The following is a 22,406-nucleotide window of genomic DNA, read 5'->3' as shown; positions in this document are numbered from 1 at the left end:
GCTAATTTTTTCTATATATATTTTTAGCTGTCCATATAATTTCTTTCTATTTTTAGTAGAGATGGGGTCTCGCTCTTGCTCAGGCTGGTCTTGAACTCCTGAGCTCAAATGATCCGCCCACCTCGGCCTCCCAGAGTGCTAGGATTACAGGCGTGAGCCACCGCGCCCGGCCTAATGTCCTATTATTTCCACCCCCCTCATCTACTTCTCACTTATGGTCATTAGCAATATTTTAGGTTATCATTTTTAAGCTGGCTTTGATCTTTTGGAATAGAGTAGAACATAAAAAAATACCTCACACCAGAATAGTATAGTTTGGAATTTTAAAATTCTAAAATACTTTAATAATTAATATTGATGGGAAGACTGATATACAATGCAATTATTTATTTTACAAGGAGATTCTGTACATCAGGGAAGCATCTTGAAGTACAATACACCAGACTTTTATTTCTTCTCTACATGATTGTGAGTTTCCATGTAAGTTGGTAGTTACGTAGAAAGGGAACACAGAATCGATTTTTATATATACAACACAAACAAACACCTGAACAGACTTGACCCCCAAAGTGTCTTATTTCAAAAGAACATTGAATGAGATGAAAGATTAACCAGATTCCTTGGTGGCACACAGAAGGCAGACCAGTAGCTCAGGAAATCAAATCCTGTTTCAGGCTTGGCACATTAAGGGTAAGAAAGGCAGTGAAAGAAGGGTTTGAAAATGTCACCTCAGGCCACAGAGAATGCTGGCATAAGCAGTCTCCAAACCAACAAGATAGAATGGTTAGAAGTTGTCAAGTTAGCAATTAAAGTGTGGCTATCTTATATCCAGACCTCTAATAGAGGAATCATTAGTAGAATCATCACTCATCTTCCCTCAGTTATCCCAAGTGTTAATGAACTTCAAGGAGATGTGGATCCAGTATTATTTCCATAGCCATAAAACATTTGACAATAACTGAGAAATCCCAACCTCCCCCCCCTTTCCCTATACAGAGAAGACACTGCCTTTTAAGGTCACTTTGGATTTTTTGTTTTGATCTGATATTCTGCTTCTTCAGTAAGTCTTAGGTAGATGTGAAAGGAGAAAAACCTACTGAAAGATTATATAACAGAAAAAAATGACAGGGACCTGCAGAATAAATCAGAATAAATCCATGAAATAGCCACAATTTCTTGAACATTAAAGTGAAGGCAAAAAACCACATTCATCAGTTAAATAAAAACTTTTTTTTTCTTCTACTTATAGTGTGGATGGGAATTAGAGGGAAATAGTGAGGCTGTATGGTTTTCAATACAAATTCAAACAAAGCAACGAAATTTTCTGTTTTAGGAAATCATATTAATGTATATTACAAACACAGAAAGGGGAGGGGTGCCGAGCCAATGCCCAGGCACCAAGTACGCGGCTACAGTGTGGAAGAGGAAGGGTGATGAGGTGGAAGCTGCCAGAGGGGGTGAGCAGGAGGATGGGTGCTGGAGCGAAGAGGGATCGGGGGGCAAACAGCACAGAGAAGAAGAGGGGGCAGTGGACCATGATCGTGCCACCTTCTTGCTTCTCCAAAGACCTTTCCCGATCTAGCGCCCCACATCCCTTAGCATCTTGCTGTGATTCTGGCTGGAAGTGTGAGGACAGACAGCTCACAAATGCTCTCACAGAGTTGCTAAAACTCTGCTTTACGGAGAATACATTTATTGGTCAAAATGATTTAGAATATCATCTGGTACAATAAAAGGACAATAGCCTACAAAATTTAAGCCATGAGTCAGTTTTCTGCCAAGTTGGCATTAATACTAAGGCCTTTTCTTGTTTTTGTATATAGAAAATATATATGCTTTCTCATTTAACCAACATGGATTCTGGTTGTAGCTCAGATTGCTTAACAGACAGGAAGAACATAAGTTCCCATTACTTTAAGATCACTTTTTAATAATCAGGATGACATGAAAGAATGAGGAACATGTCAGATCCTGAGCTTCCTCTCAGGCTAGGGTGCCTGAAGACTATATTGCTGTGTCACAAGAGGTACAGTGCAATGCTTTCATCTGACATGCCAGTGTGGCATGAAGGCTTTTCCTGGAGGTGGGGACCCCTTTAACAGAAGGTTGGGAGCCTCCAGAAGGTTTTTCCTACCACAAGTTGGATTTAATGGCTGGAATTTAGCACCTGCACAAGTAGGTCCCACACCCAGGGCAGGGCAGGTAAGGCTAATGGTGTAAACTGTGCCTCAGCACAGGCAGTCATCTTGGGGAGAGGGTGTGGTACAGCTAATAAAACCTGGAACCTGCAACTGGTCTAGAACTTTGGTGGCTGGTGAGGGAAAAAACCCTCGAGTGTGCTGCGATATCAAAAGATTCAAAAGCACTAACAAATGTTCAGTTTTGCCCCAGGGGCAGCACATGAGAATCCGTTCCAGTGAAATGCTACATTCATAGAAGTGCTATTCACCCCAGAACTAGATCCCAGAGGACGCAGTTCTGGCTGTGCTGGGAAGTGCTCAAGTTCACTCCATATGTCACTCTGGAGACTGAAGTGGCAAAGCAGCCCTGTTTGGAGGGGTCGTTTAGTTCATCTTTCAAATTTTGGCATCAAGGACGATGGTAGCTAAAAGAGATGATCAAAAAGAGACAAGTTACCAGATAATGTACATTGCTTTGCTATTATCATATCAGTAGCAATGAAACATTATATCCTAATTAGAACTGCCTCTACTCTGGCTCTAATTCTATCTGGCCTTTCTGTTGCACCTGATACTCCTCAGCCCCTTCCTTCTTTTCTTTTCTTTTTTTTTTTTTTTTTTTTTTTTTGAGACAGAGTCTCACTCTGTTGCCCGGGCTAGAGTGAGTGCCGTGGCGTCAGCCTAGCTCACAGCAACCTCAAACTCCTGGGCTTAAGCGATCCTACTGCCTCAGCCTCCCGAGTAGCTGGGACTACAGGCATGCGCCACCATGCCCGGCTAATTTTTTTGTATATATATATTTTTAGTTGTCCATATAATTTCTTTCTATTTTTAGTAGAGACGGGGTCTCACTCTTGCTCAGGCTGGTCTCGAACTCCTGACCTCGAGCGATCCACCCGCCTCGGCCTCCCAGAGTGCTAGGATTATAGGCATGAGCCACCGCGCCGGGCCCCTTCCTTCTTTTCTGAAACTCTCTTCTCTTGGCTTCTGTAACACTATCTTTTCCCTAGTTTTCTTTCTTCTTTAATTGCTCTTCCTCAGTATATTGTCCTGGTTCATTTTTCTCTGTCCACTCTTTGCTTTTTATTCTTTTTAAAAAAATTTTTCTTTTTTTTTGGATAGGGTCTCACTTTGTTGCCCGGGCTAGCATGCAGTAGCGTTATCATAGCTCACTGCAAACTCAAACTCCAGGGCTCAAGTGATCCTCCTGCCTCAGCCTCCCAAATAGCTGGGACTACAGGTGCATGCCACCACAGCTGGCTAATTTTTCTATTTTTTGTAGACAGGGTCTCGCCATGTTGCCCAAGCTAGTCTTCAGCTCCTGCCCTCAAGGGTTCCTCCCGCCTTGGCCTCCCAGAGTGCTAGGATTATAGGCGTGAGCCACCACGCCCAACCTGTCTACCATTTAAATAAAAAACAATTTCCCTCCTAAAGGTCCACTGTCTCCTCTCATTTGTGTCTTTAGACCTTGCTTTCTTTCTTTTTTTTTTTTTTTTGAGACGGAGTCTTGCTTTGTTGCCTGGGCTAGAGTGAGTGCCGTGGCGTCAGCCTAGCTCACAGCAACTTCAAACTCCTGGGCTTAAGCAATCCTACCGCCTCAGCCTCCCGAGTAGTTGGGACTACAGGTATGTGCCACCATGCCCGGCTGATTTTTTCTATATATATTTTAGTTGGCCAGATAATTTCTTTCTATTTTTAGTAGAGACGGGGGTCTCGCTCTTGCTCAGGCTGGTCTCGAACTCCTAACCTTGAGAGATCCACCTGCCTCGGCCTCCCAGAGTGCTAGGATTACAGGCGTGAGCCACCACGCCCGGCCCTAGACCTTGCTTTCTTTCTGGACCCTAGACTGAATTTCTGTCTTCTAGCATCTCCATCTCAATGTGTCACAGGCTCATCACACTCAACATAGATGATTTGTTTTCTAGCTTTTTATTGTCTGCCTTCCTCTTTTAGAATAAAAGCTCATTGAGGATAGAAACTTTTATCTTGTTTCCTGCTGTATCCCAAGGACCTAGCACTTATCTATCTTGTAGTAAGTGCTCAGTAAACATCTGTTGAATAAACTGTTCACCTGAACTCCTTATCACTTTCATAGATCTCAAAAAATACAAGTTAGAAATTTCAGAGTCATTTTGATTACTCCTTTATTTCATCCCTGGAATCCAACAAATTGCCAAATCTTATTGATTCTATATTTGAAATGTCTTTCAAATTTATCCCTTTGCATTCTCACTATTACTTCCCTGGTCTGAGCTACCACTATGCTCACCATGACTATTTTTTTTCTTTTAGGCTAGTCAAGTGAAGCAGTGGGAGTAGAGAAGGAACAAAGGAATCTGTGACTGGTTGTGATCAATTAGCTGTCAATATCACTGTACTCAGACCAGCCCACTATGACTATTCCAGTCACTTCCTGAATGATTTCTTTGCTGCTAGTCTCCTTCCATATCACCTTCCACAGTTCCAGCAGAGCTTGTTTTTGTATGCATGTATGTATTTATTTTTTCAGAGCTTGTTTGAAATACACAGATTCCCTGCTTATAAACTTCTAATGGTTCCAACATTCTGGCATAATAGTCAAAGCTCTTCAAAGTGATACCGGAACCCATCTTTCTGGCTTATCTTTACCACACTGCCCCACAAATCCTGCTCCAGCTACATCTTTTGTTACCCAGAAACACCATGCACTTTTCTACCTCCCATACTCTTGCTCATGCTGGTCCTTCTGCTTGCAATATTCTTTCCCTCCTTCTTCTGCAGATAAATTTGTTTATATGCTTTAAGATCTAGCCTAAATGTCACATTCTTTATGGCTCTTTCCTTTGGCAAAAACTATTCTTTTGCTTTGCTCACTATAGCACTCTATTACTACTACTACTACCACTACAAACATAGCTAACGCTAGCACAGCCAGGATTTTGGATGGAGGTAGAGTTTGGATATGAATCCTGGTAGACTAACTCAGGCATTTATCATATTAATTGTAGTATATTTAGTAATAAAAAGGTCTTCTGCAGATTAGACTAAGAAGTCCATGTAGGCAAGTATGGTTTTCATTTGTGCTCATATTACAGTGCTCTAAATAGAGTCATTGCTGTTCAAAGAATTTTTTTCTTTTCTTTTTTTAAAGCCAGTCAAATTCAGCAGTGGGGTTGAATACCAACTTTAGTGACACTAATGTTAATAACTTCTGATAACCCACTACGATCGGACCAGTCGCTGTTCAAAGAATTTGTCTTCTCCACTCCTATCACGTTCAGTACAAAAAGATTCGGTAATCAACATAACCATTTGTCTATATGGTGATGAAAAAACACTTAACATTTTATTTTCCATCTCTGCTTGTTCCTTTATACCAAGGTCTGTAATTGTCATTATATGTTCTTTCATTTAGTGTCTTTTCATAAATGTTCTGAGAGAGTCATATAAAGATACTTTAACTGATTGCAATTTGTCGCTAGCTGATTCTTTAGATATTGTAGTTTCTTATTCTTAATCACAATAGTAATTCCAAATCAAAATACTTCTTGGCTGTTTCATGAAGACAGCTAATTAAAATGAAGTTTATTTACTAAGTTGGTAAGATCAACTGTGCTAAACAGAACTGAAACCAGAAAGGGCAAGGTCTTGTCTAACTTAGCACAATCTCCTTATTCATAACCTGGGAGAGTGAAGTGCAAGGAAGAGAGCACCCCAAAGCTTTGAAGTCATTCATTCCTTTCTCCAAATCCTAATTCTGTAATTTACTAGGAAGTCAAGCAAGTTAACCCTTCTGAGCCTCCATTTTCTCACTGATAAAATAGGGACATTAACAGATCTTGTGGATTTATTGCAAGGATTAAATAATATACATAAAGTGCCACACTCAAATTAGGCATTCACTATTGTCTGTTACTTCTCATCCCTTTCTCTGAAAGTAGTCTTCTTGTCCTCAACACTGTGTGTCCTCCTTTTTATCAATGTCATTAGAGCCGTTCATATCTGAAAACTCTGGTTTTTTGGGGGGAAGCTCTATTTATCTCATAGTACTGGGTCTTTTGGACCTTACCGTGTAAAATGTTTGCTCTCTTCATGAACCTCCATCTCTGAGCTTTTAAATTCATTTAATTCTTTTCTTATGGCAGCCTGTGGAATAGAAACAAAATGTTTCAGCTTCTTCTGGCTGCTGTGCTATAGCAGTGTGACTTCCCACCTATTCTCTATTGTGCTCTGAGTACAATACACACATCACCTTCCTGGACACCATTTATCTCATAATAAATATAAAATCTTGAGTTTAATCAAAATAGGTGAAAAACCTGAAAGAGATTGTAGCTTTAATAGTTTTCACAGCATGCAAAAATGCTTTTCTCATTATAAAAGTGAAATATGGGTAATTACTAAAATATACAACCCACAGTCCCTCCAACCAAACATAATGACTGTTAAATAGCAGGGATTTTGTTTTCTTCAGTGTTGGTGATGGAGTCATTAGTATAAAGTTTTGGTTTCTACAACTTGGCATTTTGTATCCTCATTTCAAATTTAACATTATATTAAAACTAGAAGCTTTGTTTATAGTTCTCCCTTCTAGTTAGTATCTTGCATCCTTCAAATAAAAGAGAAAAAGAAAGAGAATGCCTGAACAAGAGAGCGCTTTCCAGGTACCTTGTCAGCAGGGGTCAGTTTGGTCCAAGGTTTGTCGGCTCGCCGATCATAATCTTGAGCATCTGTTACCTCCACATATTCATTAAACCTCAGAATCTTCCTGGCAAGTAGTTCAGCCACAGTTGGCCTTTGACTGAGCTGAAAGAAATGGAGTCTCTTAGTTCACTAAGCCAGGAATTAGGTATCAATCTTTCATTCAAATTGCTTCTAACTCAGTACTTCAACCTTCATCGCACATTGGAATCACCTGAGGAGCTTTAAGCACTACTGATTCCTGGGTCCCATCCCCCAAAGATTCTGGGCAACAGGACTTTTTTCTTTAAGCCATTCAATGCACAGCTAAGACTGAAAATCACTGCTATAATCTAGTGCTTCTCAAACTTTAATATGCATACAAATCATTTGGGATCTGGTTATGGTGTAGATTCTGATTAAGCAGGTCTCAGGTAGAGCCTGAGATTAAGCATCTCTTATAAACTCCCAGGTGATGCCAATGTTTCCTGGTCCATGGCCCACATTTTGGGTAGCAAGGCTCCTGTAAATTTTATTTCAACATGAGTAATGCCCAAGATAGCAGATTCTGGAACACATTATGCTTTAAGGTTGCACAATAAGGTAACCTGCTCAGTCTGAAGGCATTAAATCCAGCCATGGCTTCTAATTATCAAGAATAATTCCTCTGTTTCTGGCGAGGGAAGAAATGGGCTAAATCAAGAAAAGAGTATATAGATCCTTTGCTCTCCTGGGGATTCTTATAAGTTTTAATAAATATCTAGAGAACTCAGACCAAATCAGAACCTACAGGAGGTATTCACAAACTTATGGCGGGAAGGAAAGGAGAAAAGAATTAATCCCTGGGCTTAAAAGTTAACACAGGTCTAGTTAAGAAAAGACTCTATCCTACTTGATCTGGGACCAATGAGAAAATCATGGTTTTTCATACTTTTCAGGTTTTACTACTCAGGGTTATTTAAATTCTTTTCGTGATTAGAAAACAACCAGTTTGTTTTGCAAAATTGAATGCTACACACTCCTCTAGTTACTGTCACTACACATCAATGAGTTTTAGTGTCTACATCAAAATCACAGGACTACCAAATAAAAGGTCAAAATTTGTTTTGTCAAACATTTATTGGACACCTTGGGCTAGGCCTGTGTGAGATATTAAAAATGAGAAAAAAACCTCTTGATGTTATTTTCTATATTTGCATCATGTATATTTTCATAACAACCTATGGCACTTGGAGTCAAATTCATTTATTTCCAATCAAACAGGTCATTCAAATACAACATAGTCAACTGAACACATGGGCAGCAATACCTTTCTAGTGAGGCGACGTTTAATCTCTCGTTTTTCTGCCTGACGATCAGCTTCATTTTTAGCTATATTTGATAGTCGGAAACAAAGAATATTACTTCAAAATGGCTGCAGGTATCTTTTCAATTTGCATATCAAACTTTTAGTAATCACACCAGATATTTCTTTCTTTCTTTTTTTTTTTTGAGACAGAGTCTCTCTCTGTTGCCCGGGCTAGAGTGCCATGGCATCAGCCTAGCTCACAGCAACCTCAAACTCCTGGGCTTAAGCAATCCTCCTGCCTCAGCCTCCTGAGTAGCTGGGACTACAGGCATGCACCACCATGCCCGGCTAATTTTTTTCTATATATATTTTTAGCTGTCCAGATCATTTCTTTCTATTTTTAGTAGAGACGGGGTCTTGCTCTTGCTCAGGCTGGTCTCAAACTAATGACCTTGAGCGATCCTCCCGCCTCGGCCTCCCAGAGTGCTAGGATTACAGGCGTGAGCCACCGTGCCCGGCCACACCAGATATTTCTTATAGGTCCAAATCATAATAAAATTTGGGGATGGCTAATCAAGATAATTTTCTTGTCAACTGGTACAAATGCTTAAGGCTGGGCATAGTGGCTCATGCCTGTAATCCTAGCACTTTGAGAGGCCGAGGCGGGAGGGTCGCTTGAGGCCAGGAGTGGAAGACCCGCCTGAGCAACATGGCGAGACCCTGTCTACAAAAAATAAAAAAATTAGCCAGCCATGGTGGTGTGCACCTATAGTCCCAGCTACTCGGGAGGCTGGGGCAGGAGGATTGCTTGAGCCCAGGAGTTGAGGTTGCAGTGAGCTATGATGGCGCCACTGCACTCTAGCCTAGGCTACAGAGTAAAACCCTGTCTCAAAAACAAAAACAAAATCTTAAGAACAAGGATCAGCAAGCTGTGGTACCAAATCTGGCCAGTTGCCTTTATTTTTACTGCCCATGAGGTAAGAATGGTCTTCACATTTTTAAATGGTTTTATAAGTACCTACAAAATAGTTATTCATTTACTTTTTGGCCTATAAAGCCAAAAATATTTCCTATGTGCCCTTTAAGGAAAAGCTTGCAGATTCTTGCTCAAGAGTACCTGCTAAGAATGGACCATGGAGATCACGTCAATTTTCATGTGATATGTGTATAAAGGCTCCCACATTTTAAAATTTACAAGTGATTAAGTTATGAATATCCAAACAGGGGTGAGAGAACAGGGAATGGGTTGGTCAGACTGAGCATGCCCACAAATAACCCCAGGAAGGCCTAAACCTCTTCAATGAGGCTTCTAAGGCCAAATTTCACTCTATACTCTGGAAAATCAAATCAGTATTGGATTAGAATGCTATTTCAGGAAGTTAATTACACAGACAGCAAATTAAATACATGGTCCTATTTTGTGACTCTAGAGGCAAGAAAGTCTTAAGGGATTAAAAGTGGGAGGAAAACTGCTTCATTTGGAACTTGTTTTGGGCTTCAGCCCTTAGATTCCACTTGGAACAGGAAGGTCTTCACCACATACACAGCCACCACCTTAGCTCCCTGAAGACAAAGAAAAGTTGGGCACATCTCCCACATACTGTCAAATCCTCCCAAATGCCCAAGGCAGTCCCAGGATACTGTCAGAACATTAAAACAAAATTTTCTGGGGTATCACAGTACACGAAACAATACCATAATGACATCTTCCACGGGAAGCTTGGGGGAGTTCTTTTCCTTTAGGGGGAAAAATATGAATAGTCCTTTCCTGGCTGGAACACTCTCTCCTTAGTCATATTAACAAATGCTTCTTTTCTCTTTTATATATATTACAGTCAGAAACATATCAAAAAAACTATACAACTTTATTTCCATAGCCAGACTCACGTTGTAATATATTTCGTTGTTCCAGTTCTTCTGGTGTTGGTCTTTGACTCAGTCGCCTAAAAAGGAGATAAATAGGGGTATTGTCTATGTTAGACTTCTCAATTTTGTTTATAAAGATTTTTTTTGGCCATGGTTTATATTAGCTCCTACATAATAAGAAATCAATAATTTTCCAAACTGATATATTTATCTGCTTGCTTATAAAACAATTTCACATTGAAAATGCTAACACAGATATCACATTGTAAAAAGAACTGTATGTGGAAACAGGAGGCCAGGATTTAAGTTCTAGCTCTGACATCAATGAGAGATACCACCATAAAAGATGCTGAGTGTCCTCATCTGTAAAATGAAGGTTTGGACTGAACTGGTGGCTCTGAAACAAATTTGCCTCTTCAAAAGCAGTAGAGACTTTGTTAAAAACACAGATTCCCAAGGCATGTTAATAGAAATTATGATTCAGAAAATCAGGATGAGGAATGAGATTTTATACATACATATTATATATATATATATATATTTTTTTACATAAAACTTCCTTCTCATATGACTCTGATGTACCCCTTTGGATTTTTAAACCAATGATTTAGAAACACTGAAATTTAAGTTTGTCTTTTTCTGGCTGATATTCTATAACACTATGATTTTATTTGCAGTCCTCTATATAAAGTATTTGATGAAGTTTCTCATCGCAACAACAGTTCTGAGATGTTATCAATGACAACCTGTCATTTCTGGAATCAGAAAGCTATTCATTTCTTACCTTTAATTTACACTTCTCAGGTAGTATTTGAGCTACCCGCTAATTTTTCAACCCTTTGGCTGCCTGCATGAAGCACTCCCAGCCCCATTCTATATATAATTTATAACTTTATATATTTTAAATTTTTCTTTCTGAACACTATCTTCCTTTTTTAATGTTCTTTAAAAAAAACAGTTTTATTAAGGCATAACTGACATACAATAATAAATAAATACGTACAATTGTGCACATATTTAACATGCATAATTTTGTAACTTTTGACATTATTCACCTGTGAAATCATCACCACAATCATGAGAATGAACATATCCATCACCCCTGTATTTGTTTCCTACGGCTGCTCTAAGAAATTACCATGAACTAGCTTAAAACAACAGATAATTATTTTCTCCTAGCTCCAGAGGCTAGAAGTCCTAAATCAAGGTGTTGGTAATGTTGGCTCCTTCTGGAGCCTCCGAGGGAGAATCTGTTCCATGTTTCTCTCCTATCTTCTGGTAGCTGCCAACTGTCCTTGGTGTTCTTTGGCTTGTAGACACATCAGTCCAATCTCTGTCCGTGTTGTTACATGGCTATCTCCTTGTGTGTGTCAGTCTATGCCTGCATCCAAATTGCCCTCTTCTTGTAAGAACACCAGTCACTGGATTAGAGCACACCATATCCAGAATGATTCCATCTTAACTTGGATACCTGCAAAGACCCCACTTCCAAATAAGGTTATATTAACAAGTACTAGGGGGCCGGGCGTGGTGGCTCACGCCTGTAATCCTAGCACTCTGGGAGGCCGAGGTGGGCGGATCGTTTGAGCTCAGGAGTTCGAGACCAGCCTGAGCAAGAGCGAGACCCCATCTCTACTAAAAATAGAAAGAAATTATATGGACAGCTAAAAATATATATAGAAAAAATTAGCCGGGCATGGTGGCTCATGCCTGTAGTCCCAGCTACTCGGGAGGCTGAGACAGGAGGATCCCTTGAGCTCAGGAGTTTGAGGTTGCTGTGAGCTAGGCTGACGCCACGGCACTCACTCTAGCCTGGGCAACAGAGTGAGACTCTGTCTCAAAAAAAAAAAAAAAAAAACAAAAAAAAAAACAAGTACTAGGGGCTAGGACTTGAATATATCTTTTTGGGGGACATAATTCTACTATCTACAAACCCCATCACATTTCATCACGTTGTTTTATAATCTCACCTTCCTTAACCCAAGGCAAATAATGATCTGCTTCTGTAACTATAGATTTTCTAAAATTTTATACAAAATGAACTCATATAGTATGTGCTCTTTTTTGTCTAGCTTCTTTTTATTCAGCATCATTGAGATCCACCCACATTGTGATATTATAAATAGCTCTTTCTTTTTTGTTGCTAAATAGTATTCCATTGCATGAATATACCACAAATTGCTCATTCATTAACCTATTGGTGGATATTTGGGCTGTTTCTAGTTTTTGGCTATTACAAATAACAGCCAATGGAATGACTGGGTCATATATAGGGATATGTTTAATTTTTATAGAAACCACCAAATTGTTTTCCTAAGTACTTCTATTTTACATTCCTACCACCAGTGTAGGAAAATCCAGTTGCTCTTCATCCTCAGCAACTCTTGGTATTGTCTGTCTTTTATTTATTTTTAATTTATTTTTATTTTTTATTTTTTTGAGACAGAGTCTCACTCTGTCACCTGGGCTCTGTTGCTGGGCTAGCTCATAGCAACCTCAAATTCCTGGGCTCAAGCAATCCTCCCGTCTTGGCCTCCCAGAGTGCTAGGATTACAGGCATGAGCCACCATGCCCAGCCGTCAAGTCTTTTAAATTGTGTAATCTTAGCCATCCTAGTAGCCTTGTGGTGGTATCTCATGTTTTATGTTAAAATTTCAATCCTTGTTTTATTGTGGTAAGAATACTTAACATGAGATCTACTCTCTTAACAAAAATTTAAGTGTACAATATTGCTGTACAATGTTGTACAGCAGATCTCTAGGACTTACTCATCATGTATAAGTAGAAGTTTATACCTACTGATTTCCAACTCCCTATTTCCCCTCCTCCCACCCTCCAGCCCTTGACAACCACCATTCTACTCTCTGCTTCTATGAAGATGACTATTTCAGATACCTCACAGAAGTGGAATCATACAGTGTTTATCCTTCTGTGACTGGCTTATTTTACTTATCTTTATGTCCTCAAGGTTCATCCATGTTGTTGCACATCGCAGAATTTCCTACATTAAGGCCAAATAATATCTTACTGTATGTATATACATTTTCTTAATCCATTTGTCTGTCTATACATATTTAAGTTGTTTCTACATCTTGGCTATTAATGAATAGTGCTAGTGAATGTGACAGTGCTACTCTTCAAGGTTCTGATTTCATTTCTTTTGGATAAATACCCAGAAGTGGGATTGCTGGATCATATGGTATTCTATTTTTAAGTTTTTCAGGAAACTCCATACTATCTTCCATAGAAGCTACACCATTTTGCATTCCCACCAACAATATACAAGAAGCCCAATTTCTCCACATCCTTGCCAACACATGGTTTTTTGTTTTGTGGATAATAGCTGTCCTAACAGGTGTGAGGTGATACCTTGTGGTTTTGATTTGCATTTCCCTGATGATGAGTGATGTTGAGCATCTTTTCATGTACAAACTTGTCATTTGTATACCTTCTTTAGTGATGTGTCTTAAAGTCTTCTACACAGTTTTAAAAATTGGGTTGGTTGTTTTACTGAGTTTTGAGAATTTTTCATACATTCTAGATACAAAACCTTTACCAGATACATGATTTGCAAAATTTTCTCCTCTTTGTGGATTTTTACATTTAACAGTGTTTCTTAAAAAACAGAAGTTTTAAATTTTGATGAAGTGCAATTTTATCAATTTCTTATGAATCATGCTTTCAAGTCTGTATCTAAGAAATCTTTGTCTAACCCAAATTCACAAAGATCTTCTGCTTTCTACTAGAAACTTTTATAGTTTTTAGCTCTCATATTTTAGTCTATGATCATTTTGAGCTAATTTTTACATATGGTACAAAGTATGGACCAAAGTTCATTACTTTTGTATATGCAGAGAGATGTAAAACATGCATATAAAAACACTGGAAAAGAATATTATGAGTATTTATTTATAGCCCCCATGGGCCAAATCCAACCTAAGACCTACTTTTGTGGAGCCTGAAAGCAAAGAAATATTTTTACATTTTTAAAGGTTGTTTAAAAAAAATGACAGAGACTGTATGTAGCCGGCCAATCCTAAAATATTTACTGTTTGGTTCTTTACAGAAAAAGTTTCTGAACTCTGGTTTATAGGGCATAAGATTATGGCTGGTTTATTTATTTATTTTTTTTTGAGACAGAGTCTCACTCTGTTGCCCGGGCTAGAGTGAGTGCCGTGGCGTCAGTCTAGCTCACAGCAACCTCAAACTCCTGGGCTTAAGCGATCCTACTGCCTCAGCCTCCCGAGTAGCTGGGACTACAGGCATGCGCCACCATGCCCGGCTAATTTTTTGTATATATATATTTTAGTTGTCCATATAATTTTTTTCTATTTTTAGTAGAGACGGGGTCTCACTCTTGCTCAGGCTGGTCTCGAACTCCTGATCTCGAGCGATCCACCCGCCTCGGCCTCCCAGAGTGCTAGGATTACAGGCGTGAGCCACCGCGCCCGGCCTATTTTTTTCCCTTCTTTCGTAATTTTCAAACTACAATATAATGAACATGTTTTTCTTTACTTTTATACTAGGAAAAAATCTTTGCAAAGCTTGATAGAAAGAAGGGAGGATTATTTTAGTTTTTCCCACATAGTGATTAAAGCTATGCTAACGTGTCTTCCAAGAGTCTGGAAAAAAGACTGTTCCCAGGTCTTGGGAATATGTATGGCAGTAGACAAGAAGGATGAGTTCCCTGCTCTCTCAGAGCTGGGGGATGAGATGGGATGGCATGGGGAAGACAATAAACAAGTAAATGACAACAGCCAAAAGTGTATAACCACAATCTCATCATGAGGAAACAATTACAAAATTCTAATTTAGGGATATTCTACAAAATAAGTGGCTTGTGTTCTTAAAAAAATGATAATGTCATAACAGAAAATAAATAAAAAAAGCTAAAGAACTATTTCAGGCCGGGCGCGGTGGCTCACGCCTGTAATCCTAGCACTCTGGGAGGCCGAGGCGGGTGGATCGCTCAAGGTCAGGAGTTCGAGACCAGCCTGAGCGAGACCCCGTCTCTACTAAGAATAGAAAGACATTATATGGACAACTAAAAATCTATATAGAAAAAATTAGCCGGGCATAGTGGCGCATGCCTGTAGTCCCAGCTACTCGGGAGGCTGAGGCAGCAGGATCGCTTAAGCCGAGGAGTCTGAGGTTGCTGTGAGCTAAGCTGACGCCACGGCACTCACTCTAGCCTGGGCAACAAAGTGAGACTCTGTCTCAACAAAAAAAAAAAAAAAAAAAAAAGAACTATTTCAGATTAAAGAAGACCAAAGAGACATGACAAGTACATACAATATGAAATCCTAGACTGGATACCAGACCGAGGAAGAAACTGCTATTAAAGACATTACTGGAGATAGCAGAGTAGCACAGTGCAAGTGTGCTGGGCCCGTAAAGACATTACTGGAATAATTGATGAAACTGAATGTGGATGGTATACTAGACAAAAATATTGTATTGGTGTTAAATTTCTTGAATTTGGTCAGTATGCTGTGGGTATGTAAGAGAGAATGCCCGTGTTCATAAAAGATGACATGCTGAAGTATTTAGAAGAATCATGATGTCTGCAATTTATTCTCAAATAGTTGAGAGAGAATAAAAAGTATATATGTGTGTGCAGAGACAGTAAGCACACAATAATCATTAAAGGAAACATGGAAATGTTAACACTCTTCTAAGTGAAGGGCAGGTATTCTTGTAACTTCTTTGTAAGTCTGAACTGTTTTTTTTTTTTAAATAAAATGAATGAACAAACGAATGAATTAACACACACACACACACACACACACACAATCTCTGCACCATAACACACTGACTGCCACACTAGAAAAAAAATTTTTCCCTGGGGCCACAGTGTTTTATTAAAACAAAATGATCCTTTCTAATTTGTTATTTTTTTATTGTTTTCTGTGCGTGAGTTATATGCAACGCAATCCATGTTTTTAGAATTAAATTGTCAATATTAATTGTAACAATAAGAACATCAACAAGTTAAGATTTTCAAGAACCAACTGCAGGGTTTTGCGTCACCAGGCTCCAGGCTCCAAACTAGCGTGAGTTAAATACAACTCACAGGGCAGTTATGTAAAGGGCCAGACCCCCAACCTTCCTTAAGATGACCTTTCGGTATCACATCCTCATGGACATTTAACAAACTGATTTCTAGACTGGTGACCTCTGAGTTATGGACACTGTCCGAGCAAGGAAAGGCCTCTATTTCCCTTTCCTCTAATCTCCCTTAATTTTAAAAGTAGTCAGACCACAGAGGTCATACAGGCTGACCATATGTTTAAGAAGTCACAGAGAATGGTTTCAGGATCCAAAACATGTCTATTGGAAGACAAAGGGCCAAACTTGTCCCTATGTACAGCATACACTGTAAAGCCAGGTCTCTGAGGTAGGAGAGAATATATTTTCATTAATGGACATCTTCGATTAATTATTTTGTAGGAAATTATGCCAGGACTTCGAACTCCTTTTCCTCTCCCTGCTGGGAAAAACATCTGTGCTGGGCAAACACCTGTCTATATACCTGGACTCGTATGGGTATTACATATGCAGGAAGCTAGCCTACATTCAGTTTCTCTATACTTCTGGTTCCAGCTGACTTTAAAAATATAATAACATTTTGAAAGAAGGCAGTTACAAGAAACATGTAAAATAGATAATATAATGAAAAATATGGTTATGATTGTTAATTGGGTTGGCATCTCATGGTTGAGCACCCAGATAAAAAAGCGATTTGCTGTCCTGGGAACCACCATGACTTCCCTAGAAACCTTTGCAAAATGAAGTGTCCATCTCACAGTTTAAGGCTCTCAGAGCCATCTAGTTCCTTAATTTCTAAATTCTTAGAGGATATTCAATTGTGTCCAATATATATTTTTAAAAATCACATTTAAAAAGAAAGATAAATGAATGCCCCACCACAAAGTAACACATATACCAGCATAACTAAATTAAATCAAGGTAATCTAAGCAAAGGCCTACCGGATCAGTGTGTTCCCAATCTGGTGCCGTATTTCATTCCACTCCTCCTTGCTTTTATGAGGCCACGAATTCAAGTTCAATTCTGGTTCACTGGGTCTGTGGTTCAACTTCATTGCCAGTGTGTCTTTCCTCTTCACTTTGTTGGCCAGAGCGCCTTTACACAACAGGAAGAAAAAAATGCATAAGCCTGAGAGTTGAACCAAAGGCTCAACCTCACCTGGAGCTAAGCAAGAGTCTGAGTGAAAAATAACTCCCTGCTTCTCACTTGGCCTCAAGTGATCCAGCCAAATATTGAGGTGGGGGTAAAGTTGAAGGCAACTAAAAATCTTTTTTAGCCAGATGCACCCAGATGGGCAAAAGATATCTTTTCTCTTCTACCGGTCCTCTACATTTTTCTCCTTACTAAGAGTTGCTAGAGAACAATCTAAACACAGGACAGCCCTCTAAATTAAAACACAAAGCCTTTCACATTAACACATGTATTTGTTTTTTCTTTGTTTGTTTTGGTTTTTTTGAGACAGTCTCGCTCTGTTGCCCAGGCTAGAGTGCCATGGCATCAGCCTAGCTCACAGCAGCCTCAAACTCCTGGGCTCAAGGGATCTTCCTGCCTCAGCTTCCTGAGTAGCTGGGACTACAGGCGAGCACCACTATGCCCTGCTAATTTTTTCTATTTTTAGTTGCCCAGCTAATTTTTTTCTATTTTTAGTAGAGACAGGGTCTCGCTGTTGCTCAGGATGGTCTCAAACTCCTGACCTCAAGTGATCCTCCCTCCTTTGCCTCCCAGAGTGCTAAGATTACAGGCCTAGTCTATTTGTTTTTAAACCTGCTTTTTCACTTTTATAAATCAGAATTCTATTATTTGCAAAGATTCGTGGGCATGGATACGGTTTTCTTTTTCTCTGTTCTGTGACAGTAAGTTGATTAGACCAAAGGAAAGTATCACTTTTGTCTGTTTTTTTTTTTTTTTTTTTTTTTTGGAGACAGGGTCTCACTCTGTTGCCCAGGCTAGAGTGCAGTGGCATCATGATAGCTCACTGCAACCTCAAATTCTCCTCTGGCTCAAGCAATTCTCCTGCCTCAGCCTCCGGAGTAGCTAAGACTACAAGTGTGCACCACCACACCCAGCTAATTTTTCTATTTTTTGTAGAGATGGGGTCTCACTATGTTGCCCAGGCTGGTCACCAGCTCCTGGCCTCAAGTGATCCTCCCGCCGCAAAAGTACTAGGATTGTAGGCATTAGCCACTACGTCTGGCCTGTCTTTTCAACTTAGCCCATGTGCCAACTTTCCTCTCTCTATTCCATATTCTTTAATACCATTAACGTGAATAGTTTTTAAATAAAAAACAAATAAAAACCTGAAATCAGTACAGCCACTATAGAAAACAGTATGAAGGTTCCTCAAAAAACTAAAATAGAACCACCACATAACCCAGCAGTCACAGCTGGGTATATATCCCAAACAAAGGAAATCAGCATATCCAAGAGATTATCTATGTTCTCATGCAGCCCTGTTTCCAATAGCCAAGATAAGGAATCAGCCCAAATGTCTATCAATGGATGAATGGATAAAGAAAATGTGGCATATATACACAATGGAATATTATCCTGCCATAAAAAAGAATGAAATCCTGTCACTTGCAGCAACATGGGTGGAACTAGAAGATATTATGTTAAGTGTTATTTAAGCAATGCACAGAAAGACAAATATTGCATGTTCTCACTCACATGTTGGAGCTAAAAAAATTGATCTCACAGAGGCAATGACTAGAATGGTGATTACCAAAGGTTGGGAAGGATAGTGGAAAGAGGGATAAAGAGGTGTTGGTTAATGGGTACAAAAATACAGTTAGATAGAAGGAATAAGATCTACTGTTAGTTAACAACAATTTATTGTATATTTCAAAATAATCAGAAGAGTAGATTTGGAATGTTCCCAACACAAAGAAATGATAAATGTTTGAGGTGATGGATATCCCAATTACCCAGATTTGATCATTAACACATTGCATGCTTGTATTAAAATATACATGTATCCCATAAATATGTACAACTATTATGTCTCCATAAAACTGAAAACTAAAAAAAAAAATTAAAAATCCCCAAACCTGAATGACTCAATCTACTTGGGTCCCTCTTACGACTTGTTTTAACGGAAGGATGACAGCAGTGTGAGACAAAGTAACAAACGTAAGCAGCAGCCGCGTTTGCTCTTTTCTGCTTGCCAGCATTATTTCACAAAGCCCCTGGCTGTTAAGATGTGCAGCTCTCTGGAAAAATGCTTTGAAGACAAAACAGGAGAAAGGACAGGGCCACCTACATCTTTTGCATGAGTCACTATATTCCTTAAAAGATAAACAACCCTAGTCCTTGCTTTTCCTGGACATAATATCCGACAGGGTTAGTGATTATGCTTCTGTAACCTATAACAAGATGTACTGTTACACCCAAACCTTGATGTGATTCTGCTTTAATCTAACTTCTAAGCAAGTGCGATGTGATTTTTCATGTACTGAACCTCTACAACCTATATATAAGCAAAGGCTGATATACTGTGCTGGAGCTGTCTAAAGGACTGCTCTTGGGCTACAGGCCTTACTCTATGGTTCTCAGTAAGACTTCTAAAAAACCCTAACTTTAATTCTTTAAAAGCTTGATTTCTTTTCCTTTAGTCAACAGCAGGAATAATGACTCCTTCACAGTGGTTTCCAACATCACTTAGCCAGATGAGTCCATGGGAGACAGTGCCTGTTTCCATTCATCTTACATTTGCAAAGATCGGCAAATAGGTTTATCTGTAAAAGAATTTTCTCTTTTGCCTTTCTCTCCCCTTCTTACTCTGATGGCTTTCATCTTCATCCTCTTCATCTCGGTACTGAATGGGCCCCTCTGAATCAGAGTCACTCTCCTTCTCTTCTTCCTCCTGCAGATACTGCGGTAGCTTAGGAATGACTGAGGTAGACATCACATCTTCACTGAATGCAGATGGGCAGATCTGCTCCTCTTCTTCATCGTCTGGACTAACAAATTAACGTAATTATATTTTCTTTTAAGAAACAAAGAGGATAACTGATTTGTAAGACAAAGGAGTAAAATAACTATGGAAAAGTCCATGAATGAAATATTAATAACTTATAATGCTCTCCCTTAACTTTAACGATCTTGCTAGGAAACTTTTCAGCAGCTATTAATCAAAGGGCTATGGGTTCAAGTCCCAGCTCTAACACTTATTAGGCACTGGTGCTTTCCAGAATTTGCCTAATATCATTCTCACAAGCCTACAGAGTATACATCATTTCCATTTACAGATGAGATAACTAAAGAGCAGAAACGTTAAGTTAACTTATACTACCATAAGCTGAAAGTGCTTGTAGACCTGGAATTTGAATCCAGGGCTATTTTACTCCAGGCAAACGCTCTTAAGCACCACGTTATACACTGCCTTCCTTATACCATATAAAGCTAGTGGTTTTAATTTTCATGTACTTAAGTTTGTAATGTTTGTGTTATCATGGAAATCTCTATTAAAAAAAAAAGAAGAATGAAATCAGCAGGGTAAAAAAAAGTCCAAATTCTAGGACTTACCCTTTTGGCAAAGTACCCTTTGTACTTTAAATTTATTCACATTTTCTTTTTATAAGTAAGTTTTTCCAAGCAGGGCTTCTTGCAGTAAAGAAAGAGAAACAAGAGGGAAACTTTAAAGTACTCACACTTTCAGCATTTCAATAGTGATGGGAAGTGATCTGGTCCGACCCAGGGTACTGCTGTCCTGAGAAAAGCTGTCGCTGTTCTCAAAGAGCAAGGACTGAGCTCTGTGAGAGCCCTCCAAGGGAGGAGTCATGGGAAGTGGGCTGGTCAGGGCCTGCTGGATTCGAATATGCAGTGGGAGTGGAGGCAGTCTAGAAGGTATATGGGGCTCCCCAAAGCTCTGGTCCAATATCCTCTTGGGGACTTCCTTTTTCTGATCTTCCTGCTGGGGAACTTCCTGGGGTAGATCCAAGGATGGTGGAAACTCAATTTCTGGCACAACTGGAAAACTCTTAGCAGGGAATGGAGGGGAACGTGGAGGCTCTGGAGGTATATGAGTAGGCAGTGGCGGGGACGGAGAGGGAGGTGGGATCATCATCAGCGGTTCAGAGCCTACAGAGTACATGCTCTTCTCTCTTTGATCACTTGGTGTTTTTGTGGTGATGGCAGCAGCAGACTCCAAGGTGGGTACCAAGGTTGATGGAATACCTCTCTTAGGTGGTAAGGGTGGGGATGGTTTTGATAACAATGTACCACTGTTTATTGCTTGGGACAGTTCAGCTGGAAAAGAGAGAGTTAACATGTCAATTTAACATGGCTTTACAATGTCTTAAGGGACCAGCCCAGGGACTAGAATTAGAGCTGAACTTAATTTTAATCTTTTAAGCAAATTATATAATTTTATGGCTTTGCTACTCCTTACATACCTCATTCTGAAACAAAATTTATATTTACTCAAGTAGAAGGCTTAATAAATGTATAGAAGTGTAGGAAGACTCTGGTAAGTATTTTACTTCGTTGCTATGACCGTAAATATGGTAACTTTTTATTTCATTTTATTTTTTTGAGACACGGTCTTGCTCTGTTGCCCAGGCTAGAGTGCGGTGGCATCATCATAGCTCACTGCAACCTTAAATTCCTGGGTTCGGCTGGGTGTGTTGGCTCACCCCTATAATCCTAGCACTCTGGGAGGCCAAGGCAGGTGGATCGTTGAGCTCAGGAGTTCGAGACCAGCCTGAGCAAGAGTGAGACCCCGTCTCTACTAAAAATGGAAAGAAATTAGCTGGACAACTAAAAATATATAGAAAAAATTAGCCGGGCATGGTGGCACATGCCTGTAATCCCAGCTATTCAGGAGGCTGAGGCAGAAGGATTGCTTGAGCCCAGGAATTTGAGGTTGCTGTGAGCTAGGCTGACACCATGGCACTACAGCCTGGGCAACAGTGTGAGACTCTGTCTCAAAAAAAAAAAAAAAAAAATTCTGGGCTCAAGTTATTCTCCTACCTCACTCTCCCAAGTAGCTGGGACTATATCCCTGAACCACCACACTCAGATAATTTTTCTATTGTTTTTTGTAGAGACGAGTCTCGCTATGTTGCCTAGGCTGATCTTGAACTCCTAGCCTCAAGTGATCCTCCCACCTGGGCCTCTCAAAGTGCTGGGGTTACAGGCATGAGCCACCATGCCCAGTCTATGATAACTTTTTATAACTTGATATTGGTGTACATAAAGTTAATATGAATAGAGACAGGGCTGGGTGTGGTGGCTCATGCCTGTAATCCCTAGCACTTTGGGAGATTGAGGATTGCTTGAGGGCAGGAGTTTGAGACCACCCTGGGCAACACAGCGAGACCCGTCTCTACAAAAGTAAAAAATAAATAAAATCAGCCGGGCATGG

General features: G+C 39.7%; 1 protein-coding gene across 5 annotated transcripts in view; it reads right to left on the bottom strand.

Moving 5' to 3' along the window:
- Positions 1–377: 377 nt before the first annotated feature.
- LOC138390546 (mediator of RNA polymerase II transcription subunit 18) overlaps positions 378–22,406 on the bottom strand; it is a 108,275-nt gene continuing 86,246 nt past the window's right edge. For all 5 annotated transcript variants that reach the window (XM_069479647.1, XM_069479649.1, XM_069479652.1 and 2 more), the window contains 8 exons: positions 20,692–21,289; positions 19,820–20,001; positions 16,984–17,137; positions 10,015–10,070; positions 8,149–8,210; positions 6,828–6,965; positions 6,229–6,305; positions 378–2,605 (listed from right to left, as the gene is read on the bottom strand). In XM_069479647.1, the coding sequence (XP_069335748.1) occupies positions 2,590–2,605; positions 6,229–6,305; positions 6,828–6,965; positions 8,149–8,210; positions 10,015–10,070; positions 16,984–17,137; positions 19,820–20,001; positions 20,692–21,289 (1,283 nt within the window). In that variant the 3' untranslated portion in view covers positions 378–2,589. The remainder of the gene's footprint in view (positions 2,606–6,228; positions 6,306–6,827; positions 6,966–8,148; positions 8,211–10,014; positions 10,071–16,983; positions 17,138–19,819; positions 20,002–20,691; positions 21,290–22,406) is intronic.

The sequence above is a fragment of the Eulemur rufifrons genome, chromosome 8 (genome assembly GCF_041146395.1).
Source record: "Eulemur rufifrons isolate Redbay chromosome 8, OSU_ERuf_1, whole genome shotgun sequence".
In the NCBI taxonomy this organism is placed as follows: Eukaryota; Metazoa; Chordata; class Mammalia; order Primates; family Lemuridae; genus Eulemur; species Eulemur rufifrons.
This window is presented reverse-complemented; position numbering and strand designations above follow the sequence as displayed.